Source organism: Catharus ustulatus, chromosome 6, assembly GCF_009819885.2.
Source record: "Catharus ustulatus isolate bCatUst1 chromosome 6, bCatUst1.pri.v2, whole genome shotgun sequence".
Taxonomy (NCBI): domain Eukaryota; kingdom Metazoa; phylum Chordata; class Aves; order Passeriformes; family Turdidae; genus Catharus; species Catharus ustulatus.
In genome coordinates, this window is record NC_046226.1 from 2,439,804 (window position 1) to 2,454,423 (window position 14,620).

Genomic DNA, 14,620 nt, shown 5'->3' on the forward strand with positions numbered 1-14,620 from the left:
GCACTCCCAGTACTGGGCAGCATTCTGAGTACTCCCAGTACAGCTCCCAGCATTCCCAGTTCAGCTCAGCACTGCCAGTACCCACCAGTACCCCAGAACAGCTCCCAGTACTCCCAGTATAGCTCCCAATACCCCTTCCAGCACCCCAGTACTCCCAGTACAGCTCTCAGTACTCCCAGTACAGCTCCCAGTACAGTTGCCAGCACCCACAGTACCCCTCCCAGTACTCCCAGTACAGCTCCCAGTACCCCAGTACAGCTCCTAATGCCCCTCCCAGTACCCCAGTACTCCCAGTACAGCTCCCAGTACAGTTCCCAGCACCCCCAGTATCCCTCCCAGTGCTCCCAGTACAGCTCCCAATACCCCCAGTACCCCAGTACAGCTCCTAATACCCCTCCCAGTACCCCAGTACTCCCAGTACAACTCTCAGTAGTCCCCGTAGTACTCCCAGTACACGTCCCAGTATCCCCAGTACAGCTCCCAGTACAGCTCCCAGTACCCCCAGTACAGCTCCCAATAGTCCCCATAGTACTCCCAGTAGTACTGCCAGTACTCCAATACCCTACCCAGTATTCCCAGTACAGTTCCCAGTATCCCCAGTACTCCCAGTACCCCAATACCCGCCCCAGTACAGCTCCCAGTACAGCTCCCAGCACTCCCAGTACCCCCAGCACGCCCCAGTTCCCCGCTGGGCGGATCCCTGCACAAGCCCCGCCCCTCGGGCTGACCCCACCCAATCAGAATACGCATTTTCCCTGGCCCCGCCCCTTCCTGGCCCGCCCCCGCCGCGTCCTTACCCAAGGCACAGCGGCCACTTCCCCTCCCGGCGGCCCGTTCTGCTCTCTGATTGGTCGAGGCGGATGCCGCTCAGCGAGCTGACCAATCAACGAGCAGAACGCTGCACGGGGGGGCGGGCATTCTCCTGCTTCCGGCCCGTGCGGCGCGGCCTGAGCGGGGGAGGCGGCACCGGCACCGGGATCGGGATATCGGGATCGGGATCGGGATATCGGGATCGGGATCGGGATATCGGGATCGGGATCGGATCGGGGCCGGTTCCCGTACCGGGACCATGTTCCGCCGCAAGCTCTCGGCGCTCGACTACCACAACCCCGCCGGCTTCAACTGCAGGGGTGAGGGGCTGGGGGGGCCGGGATGGGCTCGGCTCGGCTCGGCTTTACCGTCCCTTCCCACCAAACCATCCCATCATTCCATACATCCCATAATTCCATAACTAAAGCTGATCCAGAGCCCAAACACCCCAGCTGGGCTTTGAGGGAGCGGGGACACCCCGGAGCTGTGACCTCCCGTGTCACCCAGTGTGAGCATCCCCTGGAATTGTGGAATTCCAGCCCCCCAAAAAATGGGATTTGGGGTCAGCGAGCAACGGGAGTCAGCAGTGAATGGAAAAAATGTGCAGCCACAATATTTGTGTTGTGTTTTTAGAGAGGAGTTGGAGATTAGTGCTCCACGTGTCGTGTTTGTGCTGAGAACAGAGTTAGAAACTCATATTCTCTGTTATTTTTTCACTTTTCTTTTTGTGGTTCATAAATTATAATTGTATTCCAAATCAAAAATAATTTGTTGGCTGATGCCTTTAATGAGGTCAGTCAGTTATAGCCAGTTTGAAAAATGAAAAACATTCAGGATGGGTTTTTGGTCAGAGAATACACAATTTTAGTGTTTTTTTTATGTATAAGTTTGAGGTTTTAATGGTAAAAGTGCTCAGAGGCATCAAGATTTGTATGAATGGGATCAAAACTCAAGATATTTTTAAATTCCTGCCTTGTCTCCTCCTCCCCACAGATGAAACAGAGTTCAGGAATTTCATTGTCTGGCTGGAGGACCAGAAAATCAGACACTACAAGATCGAGGACCGAGGGAATCTGAGGAACATCCACAGTGAGGACTGGCCCAAATCCTTTGAGAAGGTATTTCCTGGCTCCAAAAAATGCTGCTGTCAATGATCTCTCACAGCTGCTGTAGCTGTGCACTGGAAATCACTCTGGAGATTTGTCCTGTTACATTTCTAGGAATTTCAATGTGTTATTGAAGCCAAACTGGGGGAGTTTATTACAATGGGAGAATTTTCTGCATAGTTTTCCCTCAGCTTTGTTTGTTTAATAGGTGGAGCATCCACCCTATTTTTTTTTTTTTGCCTGATTTGATTCAGCTCTTGAAGCAGAAGGAAAGTTGACTGCAAATAAACAATTTTTTTCTGCATTAATGCCCCTCCTGTACCAAAAGGAGGTGGGTGAGGCTCCTGCAATCCTTGCCAGCATTTGGGGGAATCTCATCCCTGCACCTCCTGTCATTCCAGGTGGATTTTCTGCATCCAGATGGACTCTGGGTGATCTCTGTCCTCCTGAACATTTCCAACCACCACAAGACTCTTGAGTTTTCCCCCTTGGTTCCCATTTCCCTGCTCTGTAATTCCCAGTTCATCCCATTTTTTTTTCCCCTCCTGGAAATTCTTGCTTTGCTCACTGCCCAGGAGTTGCTCAGGGAGAACCTGAATTATTCCAACATCCTGTAGGTAAATGGGAATTCCTGGAATTCCTGGCAGTGCCTTTGCTGGCTTGGTGAGAGTGTCCTTTCCATAATTTCCAGGGAATTTCTGCTTTCCAGCCCCTGGCATCCTTTTCTCAGCTGTGTGGCACTGCTGGCCCTGCAGCAAAGGGACACAACAGAATGTCACCACATCCTGCTTTTTGGGATCCTTGGCTGGATCTCATGTGCTGGGTTCAGAACAGCACAGACAGAACCTCAGCCTGGTTTTGTCCTCTCTTGTACAAAATCCCTGAAAAAGGGAAAATTAATTCCAGGTGGGAAGGTTTTGTTCCAGCTTGTTCCCCCTTCCCTTGTTCCATTTGCTCTGTGACATGAGCAGAGAGTAAAGCAAGGGCGTTTTGGCTTCTCTGGGTGGGCAGTCTGACAATAAAAAAACATTAATTAAAATGAAAATTCCATTAGCAGGTGTCAGACTTGAGCTGGGGGTGGACTGGGAGATTCCAGCACGGATCAGATGCCACAGCAGGAATTTCACAGTGACACCTCTCTTTAATTAATATTTTCTGTGAGGCCTGTGGGAGAGTGACTGTTCACACAACAGTTCTGTGATCCAGGTCACTAAAATCCTTTTGTTTCCTCTTCTTTCTGCTCCCCAGTACATGAAAGATGTGAACTGTCCCTTCAAAATACAGGAACGACAAGAAACAGTGGATTGGCTGCTTGGCTTGGCTGTGAGGCTGGAATATGGAGATAATGGTATGAGGGAATCTGTTTAATATCCCAAAATCAGGGGGAGTGGGGGTTTCTGAGAAATTCCACAGAATCCCAGGATGGTTTGGGTTGGAAGGGACCTTAAAGATCCATGGACAGGGACAACTTCCACTATCCCAGGGTGCTCCCAGCCCCTTCCAAGCTGGTCTTGGACACTTCCAAGGATCCAGGGGCAGCCACAGCTTCTCTGAGCTGTGCCAGGGCTTCACCTCCCTCTAGCCAGGAATTCCTCCCTCTGCAGGAATTTTGCAGCATCCCAGTGTGGGGTCACTCCCTCTGTTCTTGGAGCATCAGTTCCATGTTCCATTTACCTCAGAGACAATTTCACCTACAACCTTTATTGCCAAAGCTGTGCTGTGGGACAGCTCCATCCTCTGTGCAGCCCTCCTGGGAGCCTTGCTAGAGCTGGGAATTTGTGCCCAAAGAACAAAATGTGTTGTCTCCTCCTTGAAGGCTTCCTGTATTTTCTTGCTCTTTTATCTGGAGAATCACAGAGAGATTTGGATTGGAAAAAACCTGTACAAACCTTCCAGTGCAACCCCCCAGGCCAGGCTGTCCCCAGCCCCATCCATCCTGACCTGGAACACTTCCACAAAGGAGCTCCTGCACTTCTGCAGGTGCTTCAGGTAGCACTTCAGCAAGTCAGGATTTTCCTTCAGCCTGGAGAGCAGCTTGGAGGTCTTGCAGGAGCATCCATGTTTCCATGTCTGGAGGGCACAGGGTGACAGGGTGGTGACAGGGACAGAGGGAGCAGCTTGTGTGGGAATCATGGAATGGTTTGGGCTGGCAAGTCCCTTAAACCCCATCTACTGCAATCCCCAGGAATGCTAAACCTGCCCTGCTTTTCTCCACAGTGGCCAGTGCAGTTTTCCTTGTCCTTGTCCCCATGGGCTCCTCCCAGCTGGCCCCACCCTCCATGCTGCCCTCACCCCTCCCTCACCTTTCTCCAGCGCTTCCTGGCTTTCCTGCTGAGGAAAACCCCCAGGAGCAGCAGGCACAGGACTGAGATGATCCAAAACAACACCTCTGGCATGGAGGGGCCCTTGTGGGCACTGCCCCTCTTCTCCAGGGGGGGCACATCCCACACCAGGGTGGCCCAGGAGGGCGGGCAGGAGCGGCTGGTGCTGCCAGGGTAGAAACAGCTGAGCCCAAGGGCCACCAACAGGAACTGGTCCAGGCTGGGCATCCTGCTGGGATCCTGCTGGGATCCTGCTCAGGCCATCCCTGCCTGGCACCTGGAGCTCTGCAGCCTGGTGTCACCCTCACTCTGTCACCAAATGTGCTGTGATGTCACAGTGCCCTTGCACACAGCACCCAGTGCCGTGGGCAGGGACTCCTTCCCCTTGCAGAAATTCACACTGGTTTTAAATTTGCATCAAAATCACACTGTGTCAAAAGTATATTTCACTTCTTTAAAAAATAAAACACAATTTCACATGCTTGTTTCCACCCCATACTCAGAGGAACTGTTTCTTTTCAGCTCCCACAGGACTGGAGCAGCATAACTGCATTGGTTATTTTATTTTACTTAATTTTATTTTATTTTATTTCTTTTCATTTCATTTCATTTTATTTTATTTTATTTTATTTCATTTATTTTATTTTATTTTATTTTATTTTATTTTATTTTATTTATTATTTTATTTTCTGGGTAGAACCAATCCCATTGTAGATATTTATCCCCTTCTCCCTGTGGGATTGCCCTTATGAGAACTTCCTCTGAAGTGTATTAAGTGCATTATATTTAGTACTGCATTTATTCAGAGAAGTTATTCTTAGACCCCTCCTTTTTTTTTTTTAACAAGGAGTGGATGTGGAACCCTTGGGAACTAGGACAAGGTTATGAAAAAGTGGAGTTCAATGTCCCCAGTCACAGCAGTTCCATCTCATGGGGAGGGTGGGAACCCAAATGTAATTACTGGTGGCAAAATAACAACAGCCAAAGTGCTGTTTTTCCATTACCTTTAATTCCTGCAGGGCTGAGCTCTGCCCAGGCCAGGAATGGGATATAAATACCTGTGATGTGATCCTCAGTGCCCCCATGATGGGCAGAATGAGCTGCATGTTCCTTGGGATTGTGTGAAAAAGGAGTTCAGGAGGAAAGGAAAAGCCCTGTGTGGGCTGTGAAACAAACCCTGAGCTGGAAATGTTTGATTTGCTCATCAGGACCAAATCATCCTCTGGATGGTTTGAGATTTCTGGCAGTGGAACTGATGGGTTTTAGAAGTGGCCCCAAAAATCTCAGTTTATTATCCCACAAAGCTCTTGAGCAACCACCACACCCCAAAAATCCAATTTTAACACCACAGCTCTGTGCTAAACTTTGAGTTAGTTCTTCCTGCCATCAGTGCTGATGATTTTTGTGTTTGCCTCCTCGTTTTGCAGCTGATAAATACAAGGATTCCACCCCTGATGGTGCTAAAAATGCTGACAACACAGCAAAAAATGCAGAGCCACTGATCAACCTGGATGGTGAGTGTGCCACCAGCTCCATGTTCCTCACACTGCAATTTGATTGTGATGCAGATTTTTTTAAAAAATGAAAAGTTTTAGGAATGCAGAGCTGAGCATTTACATGAACAGCTTTGGTTCTGTAAATCATAATTATTGTAGGTGAGGGAGAAGTGGCAAGATGCCTTAAAAAATAAAAATATCTAAGGAAATATGATGGCAGGGTGGTTACTTCCATGCTGTCAGGATTTTCATGTTGGCTCAGTCTTCCCCAGCTGTTCTGTCATAATAATTTTAATATTTTTTTTCCTGCTAGGCACACTCACAATAAATCAAAGCAGTGGGAAAGAACTGTTAAAATCAACCCTAAATCTTCCAAATCTTTTTCCATTCCTCCATCACCAAGAAGGCAGGGATTGATCCTGCCCTCAGCAGCAGCAGATTTCTGCTGGGATAAAAATAAAAATTAAAATTAAAATTAAAATAATGTACAGAGGAGAATATCTGCCTGTAATTTGCTTTATTTTCAAACACTTCACCTGGTTATGTGGCCCAGTGCTGATTGCTCTGTAACCAAATTGTTTCCTCACTGCTTATCCATGGCCTTGGAGTCATGGAATTGAGCCCAACAATTAACCCAGCACTGCCACATTCATCACTAAATAATGTCCCCAAGTGCCACATTCTTATTTTTTCAACACTTCAAGGATGGGAGGAATTGTCCCTCAAGAGCAATCCAATACCATGGAGTCAGGAAGCCAATTCTGCCTGCTGGAATGAGTTAAACCAAAAGAAATTATCATTTCTTTTTCATGCTAATCCTTATTTTTCCAGTGAATAATCCTGATTTCAAGGCTGGGGTGATGGCTTTGGCTAATCTGCTTCAGATCCAGAGACATGATGATTACTTGGTGATGCTCAAGGTGAGTTTCACGCTTTTCCCACCTCCTTTTTTCCTTCTTTTCCCCAGTGCCTGGTGTGTTTGAGGTGCAGTTACTGATAAATATGAATTTTTAAGCAAAGATAGGAAAAAAAAATTTAAATCTCAGTGTCTTTTCAAGCAGGTAAGAACATAAATCATGGAAATTCATCCAGGGAGAATTATTTTAGCTGAGTTCCTTAAGGAACATCCTCAAAGGAGAAGGTTTTGTTGCAGTGCTAGAAATTAAGAGAAACTTAAAAATTTAAAAGTTTACATTTTTAATTAATTTAATAAATTCTTAATAATTTTTTAAAGTTTAATAATAAAATTTAATGATGCCAAGGATGTTTTAAAATAACATCCAAGGGAGGAACTACAGTTAAAAGTTTATTTTTTATTTTGTCCTGTAAACTGTTAACTCTTTGTCATTACTGAAATCAGTTTAATTTCATTTTGACAACTGATTATGGGTTTTAAGTGCCTTAAATAGGCTGATTAATTTTCTAAATCAGCTTTTTTATGCCTTTAAGAAAATTTATGACTTTCTAATGGCACTCTATAGATTTGGGGTCAATACCATGCTGTATTTTTTAAAATTAAAAATACATTATTGATGAGAGTGTAAAATCCCAAGTTCCTATTGATCATGTCATAATATGGGAATAAACTTCAATTTGTTTGACATTAAAATAAAAGCATTTCACTGATTAAAGAAACCACATAAAGTTCTGTTCATGACATTAGTTGTGATATTTGCTAAATTTATTTTGGAGAAACCAAAAGCTGTGGGTATTGAAGTTTATTTAGTGTAAGGCTGTAATTCTTGGGTGAATATTGGTTTCTTAAGGAATTCTCAGCCTGCAGTTGTTCCATCCATTTTTTTTCTCCTTCTCTCCTGTATAGTTTCCTATTTATCCTTCCCAAAATATCCTTTTTCAGTCTTTAAAGTGGAGATCTCTATCAAAAATCAGTGAGAAGGGATATCAGGTAGGGAGAGGAGCCCTGGCTGTGGTGATGTTGAAGATTTGCAGCATGAATGAGCTCAGGTCTTTCCAAAATTCCTTCAGCTCTTCTCCCAGGGTTGGCAAACTTTCCTGGGTGTAGAATTCTGCATAAATGTATTGACATTTCTGTCACATTTTCCACATCTCTTTTTGTCAGATTTGGGCAAAACCAGCCTGAATTTTCCTGCTTTTAATTCCAGTAAGAGTGGATTGCTGCAGTGAGAATCCACATTCCAGGAACAATGCAAAGCTGGTTTGGGGGTTGAGATGATGATATCAGAAAGTGTCAAACTCTTGAATTCTCCCCCACAATAAGCAGGTTGGCAGGGAATTTCTGGTCCCTCTTCAGGCTTGGACACTCAGGGGGGGATTTACATCCCATTTTCTTCATTTAAACCTGCCAAGTTGGTCACAAAGCATCTGTGGAACACAGTTAGATATTTATATATTTATTTCCTAATGCCAAAGGCACTTGGAATTCTCTTCCACAAGGTCTGGTTTCACTGCTGGAATTAAACTCCCCATCAAACCATTCCTTTGTCCAGGCCACTTCCTTCAGTGACACATTTCTAGAAATATTTAAGTGACAACTTTCTGGTACCAGCTCAGCTTTAATCCTGACCAAAACTGGGAGAAATCCTGGGGGAGGAGCACAGAGCTGCTTCTGTCACTTTTGGCTGCTCATCAGGGAGAGTCTGAGCAATGTGTTTGACAGAGCCAGTTCTTCTTTGCTGTGGAAATCTGCCTGCATGGTATCCCTGCAGTTATTTTTGGAGGCATTTGGAGCTGTAGGTATCAGGAACTGATAGCTCTGATAGGATTTCACCCCATGTGCTGGAGCCAGGGAAAACAGATGAGCACCAGGATTGTCAAAGTCAAGGCTGCTCTTGTTCCACAAGGCTAAAATGAATTCCTTTCTGCTCTCAGTCTTTTCCCAGCCTGCCTGGGAAGCCTTGCTCCAGGTTTCTCTGCATTTGGGAGGTGGTTCAGCACCTCCTAAAGGATGCTGCCAGCAGGATTTCCTTTCTAAAGCAGCATTTCCTTCCCATGGCAGCATTTCCTTCCCAAAGCAGCATTTCCTTCCCAGAACAGCATTTCCTTCCCATGGCAGCATTTCCTTCCCAGAGCAGCATTTCCTTCCCAGGGCAGCATTTCCTTCCCAGAACAGCATTTCCTTCCCAAGGCAGGATTTCCTTCCCAAAGGATCTGCATTGCTGCAGAGTTAAAGGTATGAGAATTCAGGAAAATAAGATTGCTGCTGCTGCTTTGGAATTTGGATTTGTTTAGGTTGAAAATAAAATCTTGAAATCATCAGGCCCAGCACTGCCATGTGTCCCCAAGTGCCACATCCACACAGCTTTGAAATCCCTCCAGGATGGGGGTTCCACCACTCTGAAACCCTTCCCAATGCCTGTCCACCCTTCCCAGGAAGAAATTTTCCCCAAAATCCAGTTTGAGGCCAGTTCCTCTTGTCCTGTCTCTTGTTCCCTGCAAGGAGATCCCTCCCCCATGTGGCTCCTCCCTCCTGTCACCCTCCTGAGGCTCCTTTTTCTCCAGGATAAAAATCCCAAGCTTTCCTGGTTATTCCTTGTATTTTGCAGCTTCTTTCCCAGGAGTGGCAGGAATTAATGTTGTGAAATCAATGTCCTTGTCACTTCTGGTTAAGCAGCCTTGCACACCTGGGTGAGATCCTACATGCCAAGATTCTTCCTAAATAAAAAGGTTTAAGAGCTGGAAGAATTTTCTAAATAATAATTTTTAAAAAGCTGTCACAAAACTGGGTTTGAGGTTATAATTTTGGCTCTTTTTCCTGTGGAATTACTGATAAATTCCTCGAGGTATTAATTAATTCCTGTCCCCTTTCCATGTTTTATCCCAGGCAATTCGGATTCTGGTTCAGGAGCGCCTGACACAGGATGCCATAGCCAAAGCCAGCCAGTCCAAGGAGGTTTGTACCCATGGCCAGGCCTAAGTACAGTAATTTCATGATTATAAGCTGCACCATTTTGACTAAAATTTTGGTCCAAACCCAAAGTGCGGTTTATAATCAGGTGTGGCTTATATATGGACAGAGAACAAAAAGTTGCTGTTTTAGTTTGGAGGACAGGTGTGTGCTGAGAAAGGCAGGAGCTTCTCTTTGAAATGGAGAATGTAAACTCCCTCCCTCCAAATTATTATAATTTTGAAATCAAGGGGCTCTCAGGCAAAGATATGGGAATTAGGAATAACAGTTCTGTACTAGGGAAATTAAAATAGAAATACAGCACTACAAAGAACAAACCCCAAACCCTGACACAGTCAGAGTACAGCCTGACACCCGTCAGGCAGGGTGTTGGCAGCAGTCCCATTCCATGGTGGCTGCATCCTCCTGCAGTGACAGATGTGGCTCAGCTGGAGCAGTGCTCCTGTACAAGGTGCAGTTTCCCTCCGGAGCTCCAGTGGGGATGTGGAGAAATCCGGTTTTCCTCTGGAGTCCAGTGGAGAAAGGGGCTCCCTTAGTGTCCCAAAACCTCTGTTTTTATCTTGGTAAGAAATGTTGGGCTCTTCCCCCTGGCTGGAGCAACTCCCAATGGGATGCAGTAATTTTATCAGTGCCACAGTGGGACTCAATGGCCATGAGCAGAAAATGACTGGCTGGAGGAAGGATGGGTTGTGAAAAGATAAAGAACACTGCCCCAGCTGGTTTATAAACCATGGCCTTGAACAGGAGATATCCCATGAGATAAAGAACACTGCCCCAGCTGGTTTATAAACCATGGCCATGAACAGGAGATATCCCATGAGATAAAGAACACCGCCCCAGCTGGTTTATAAACCATGGCCTTGAACAGGAGATATCCCATGAGATAAAGAACACTGCCCCAGCTGGTTTATAAACCATGGCCATGAACAGGAGATATCCCATGAGATAAAGAACACTGCCCCAGCTGGTTTCAATGGATGCCCATTAGCAGAATATCTCCCACAGAGATCAGGATCACTGCCCCACCCTCAACAGATGGTGACAGAACAGAAACCTTTGATCACACCCTGTATTGTAACATGTGGCTTATAATCCTTAAATTACTGTATTCATGTTAATTAATGCAGATAAAGCTCTCAGTCAAAACCAGTTCATTTAGGAGGATGGTGGAAAGTTCATTTATCTCACCCATCCTGGTAGCAGCAGATCTGGGGGATTATGGAGAGCAGAACACAAAGCTGGTTTTATTCCATTTCAATACAAATATACCTGGGTGAGAAATCATGGAACAGCTCTTCCCTGACTTCTTTTCCAGAGGATTGTCCTGACTGTTCAGTGCAGCTGTAGTGTGAGGAGAAATGCACAACCTGGAATTAGCATGAAGGGGTTGAAACATTCTTTGTGTGGAATTTTTTTTGCTTCATGTGGACACCTCATATATTCAAGGAATGGGATGTTGGAAATCCATCTCCTCCCTCCCCCAAAAAAAGGAGTGGGGAAGGAAATCTCTGCCCTTAAAGTCAGATTTTTGCAGAATTCTTGGCTAACCACGAGCTGTCTGTTGGGAAGATGTTCCAGGGGATGACTGTGGGTTTTGAATTTGTCATTTCCTCATCATTCCAGATTTCTCCAGCATTTAGCAGAGTTGGGAAAGACTGGAAAAGACTGGGAAAGGATGGGAAAGGCAGCCTCACCTGTATGAGTATCCCTGCTAAAGCAGCTGGATCTGCTCAAAGAACCCAAATTCCTTCATTTTTTTTTGGCAGCTGCTCACAACAATCCATTATTTATTTATTTATCATTTTTTATTTGTTATCATCACTCTGCTGATGGTGTTTTCCAAGTGGGAATCACAGGTGCTCTGAGTTGCTGCAATTTCCAGAAGCATTGGAAGGGTGAAGCAAAGCTCTGGATTTGCAAATCCATCAAACTGTTCAAAGAGCAGGGAAATAGAAAAGCAGCTGAGCCTGTTGTCTCCATTTTGGGTTCTGTAATGTTAATAAAAATCAACTTTTTATTGTTGTTTTCATAGCTGCACAGCTGGGATCAAAATGGGAATTTTTAGGGGGAACAGAGATTTTTTTTTTTTTCCTACCAGGGAATTGTTCATATCTGATAGATGTGCAGAGCATCAGCAGGGCTGAGATGTCTCTGTGATAAAATCTGAGTGTGTATTTTCCTTAGGAAAAAGAAAAGGGGATGGTTGGAAGCAGGAAAATCTGTGCCAGGAGGGACCATCAACATCTTCATGGGGGGAAAAAAGGAAATATCACCAAAGCAGAGAGGATGGCTGGGTTGGGAATTTAAAAAAAAAATTTAAAAATAGATTTATTCTTCATGCTTTTACTGATTTGTAAAAGGCCAAATTATTGTGCAGTGTTCATAAATCAAATTTGTAGGGAATGAAGCTGGAAATGAAATTGTCTGTGTAGTTCTTGATGTAGAAATGCTTTTTTTTTTTAGTTTATTCCTGTCTGAAGGATCATGGGCTTGTTGTGGGGATTCCAAAGGCAGCTTCCCAAAAAGGATCAAACTCAGGGAGTGTGGGAAGAAGGGAGGGAAAGGGAATTCCTGCTGCCAGGTGACACTGGAGGGAATTTATCCACAAAGAACTGTGAGGAGAAAAAAAGGCCAAAAATATCAATTTTTCCTTGGGAGCACCCCAGGCTGGCAGGAAACCTTGAGTACAAACCTCAGTTCTTATTAAAAAATCCATGTAGGAAGTCTGATATTTCTGGAATCTTTCTGAAGTGGCTTTAGTGGCATTTTTATCACCAATTTTTAACTGGAGATGGATTTTTAAGATTGCAGTTGAACTTGGATTTTACTATAAATGCCTAGGAAAAACCTCATTTTTTACAAATGAGTTGCAGCCACCAATGTGTGTTTTGATCAACTCAGATTCTTTTTTTTTTCCATCTGTATAAAAGCCTTTAAAGGAAATTTTCACTACCTAAAAGCTTTACAGCCCCATCCCTGCAGAAATTAATGTATTGAACTCAGGTTTTTGTTGTGCAAAATGCAAGGCTTTTGACAAATGTTGAAAAAAACCTCACTGAGGGTTATAAAAACGAATTCTGGGAATTTAAATCTAATTTTAAGTCCATTTGGAGTAATGATTTAGTGTGACCACTCCTCTGCAGCTGCTCAGAGCAAAGGAAACAGAGCAATGCTTACAAATGACCACTAATAAATTTTACCCTGGAGCGTTTTAATAGACAAAATGTTTAGAAAATAGAATATTTTCCTTTATTCCCAAGCTTAACACTTGAGCAGATGCTTCTGGGCATGTTGTGAGCTCAGCAAAACTCGATTATAGAGAATTTCTGCAGCTCTTTGCAGTCAGCCCCTGCTCAAAGCCTGGCAGCTGTTGAAAGGAAGGAGTTTCTAAGAAAGCCCAGTTTTGTTTTCCTGGGAAGCTGCTGGATGGGGTGATGGCTCCCAGTGCTGCTGTTGCCCTTTTAAGGATTGAATGCAGGCTCTGTGTATCCAGTGAGGGATCCTAGAGCAGGAAGATTTTTCTTTACTACACTCTGGGTTTGGTGTTTCGGGACACAAAGGGAGTTTAATCAACCTCAGCGAATTTCAAACTTTTCACACTTTTTTTTTTTGTCTAAGCAATACCCATATTTTCTCCCTCAGATCTTATTTATTAAACATTTAAAATGACATTTTTAACTCTTTTTTTTTCCCTTTTCCAGGGTCTGCCTGTTGCTCTGGAAAAGCACATTCTTGGATTTGACACGGGAGGTGAGCGCTGCTCCTAATGTGACTTTTAAATGGGAATGTTTGCCTTTGACAGAGTTATTACTGTCAAATCCAGAGCTGATGTGGACAGTAAAAAACCCTGGAGTGGAAAGAATTCCTCCCTCCCAGCTGGTTATTTATGAGCATTTTGGGTTTGGAACAGCAAAGCCTCAATCCAAGCTGTTTGGAATCTGTTTAAATAACAGCTTTTAATGGCAACCCGAGGAATGCATCCTGCTGTTTGTAAATCCTGCTGCTACCAGCAGAGGACAGCTGTGCTGCTTCCATGGATTTCAGCTCCCTTTTTTTTTCCTAAAATCCCATTGAGGCAGCTCAAGTTGGCATTGATATTGATAAACCTGCTGGATTATTGATAAACCTGCTGGATTATTGATAAGGAACAGACCTGGGGCTCCACGGGTCTGGCTGAAATCACTTAAATCACTGCTTGGAATGTTTCACACCAGCCTTGGAGTGGGAGCTTGGAATGAGAGGATCCTTAAGGTCCTTCCAGCCCAAACCAGCCTGTGATTGTCTCATTCCCAGGGCTGCAGGATGGTGGGGAAGGTTTGGATTCCACCAGGTTTGATTTCCCATTCAGCAGGGAAAGTTGTTCTCTGTTTCCACCCTGGAAACCACCAGCAGCAACAACATACAGAGCATTGAAACTCCCTTAAATCCCTCCTGTGAGCTGAAAATGATGGCTAAAATTCTGGATAAAATGCTGGCTAACTGCAGCTCCTCTCTGTGCCCCTCCCCAGATGCTGTTATCAACGAAGCCGCCCAAATCCTGCGCCTGCTGCACATCGAGGAGCTGCGCGAGCTGCAAACCAAAATCAACGAGGCCATCGTGGCTGTCCAGGCCATCATTGCTGACCCCAAGACTGACCACAGACTGGGAAAAGTGGGGAGATGAAGGCAGGAAAGTTTCAGCCCTGTGTGTACTTAATGCAATTAGGAACCACCTACAGCTCCCACGCCGGCATGCACTTCGAAACGAGATTGATTTGCCTGTTTGGAAAGAAAACAGGGAATTGAATCCTGACTTCTGATGAATTACCAGTTTTTTCTTTAAATAAATGACATTGAGGGAAACAGACAAATTGTTCTGGTGAGATCTGAGTTGGTAAATAGGACTTTGTGTGTGTGTGTGTGTCTCTTTTTCACTGTTTGGTTTTGTGTTGAGGGGAATGTGACATAAAATCTTCTTTTCCTGAGGTCCTGCCCTAGGAACAGCTTGCTCCTGGCTTGTTT

At 44.8% G+C, this 14,620-nt stretch overlaps 1 protein-coding gene across 1 annotated transcript; it reads left to right on the top strand.

The window, feature by feature from the left end:
* The first annotated feature begins 991 nt into the window (after positions 1 to 991).
* Positions 992 to 14,502, top strand: RTRAF (RNA transcription, translation and transport factor). Its single transcript, XM_033063151.1, has 8 exons — positions 992 to 1,130; positions 1,804 to 1,928; positions 3,165 to 3,264; positions 5,665 to 5,751; positions 6,565 to 6,653; positions 9,536 to 9,604; positions 13,321 to 13,369; positions 14,128 to 14,502. Exons 1-8 carry the CDS (start codon positions 1,070 to 1,072, stop codon positions 14,280 to 14,282), a joined length of 735 nt encoding a protein of 244 aa, XP_032919042.1. The 5' UTR covers positions 992 to 1,069; the 3' UTR covers positions 14,283 to 14,502.
* Positions 14,503 to 14,620: the final 118 nt, after the last annotated feature.

Coding starts and splice junctions, on each gene's coding strand:
- RTRAF (XM_033063151.1), top strand. CDS start 1,070: ATGTTCCGCCGCAAGCTCTCGGCGCTCGACTACCACAACCCCGCCGGC. Junction 9,605..13,320: donor AAGCCAGCCAGTCCAAGGAG/GTTTGTACCCAT, acceptor TCCCTTTTCCAG/GGTCTGCCTGTTGCTCTGGA. Junction 13,370..14,127: donor TCTTGGATTTGACACGGGAG/GTGAGCGCTGCT, acceptor GCCCCTCCCCAG/ATGCTGTTATCAACGAAGCC.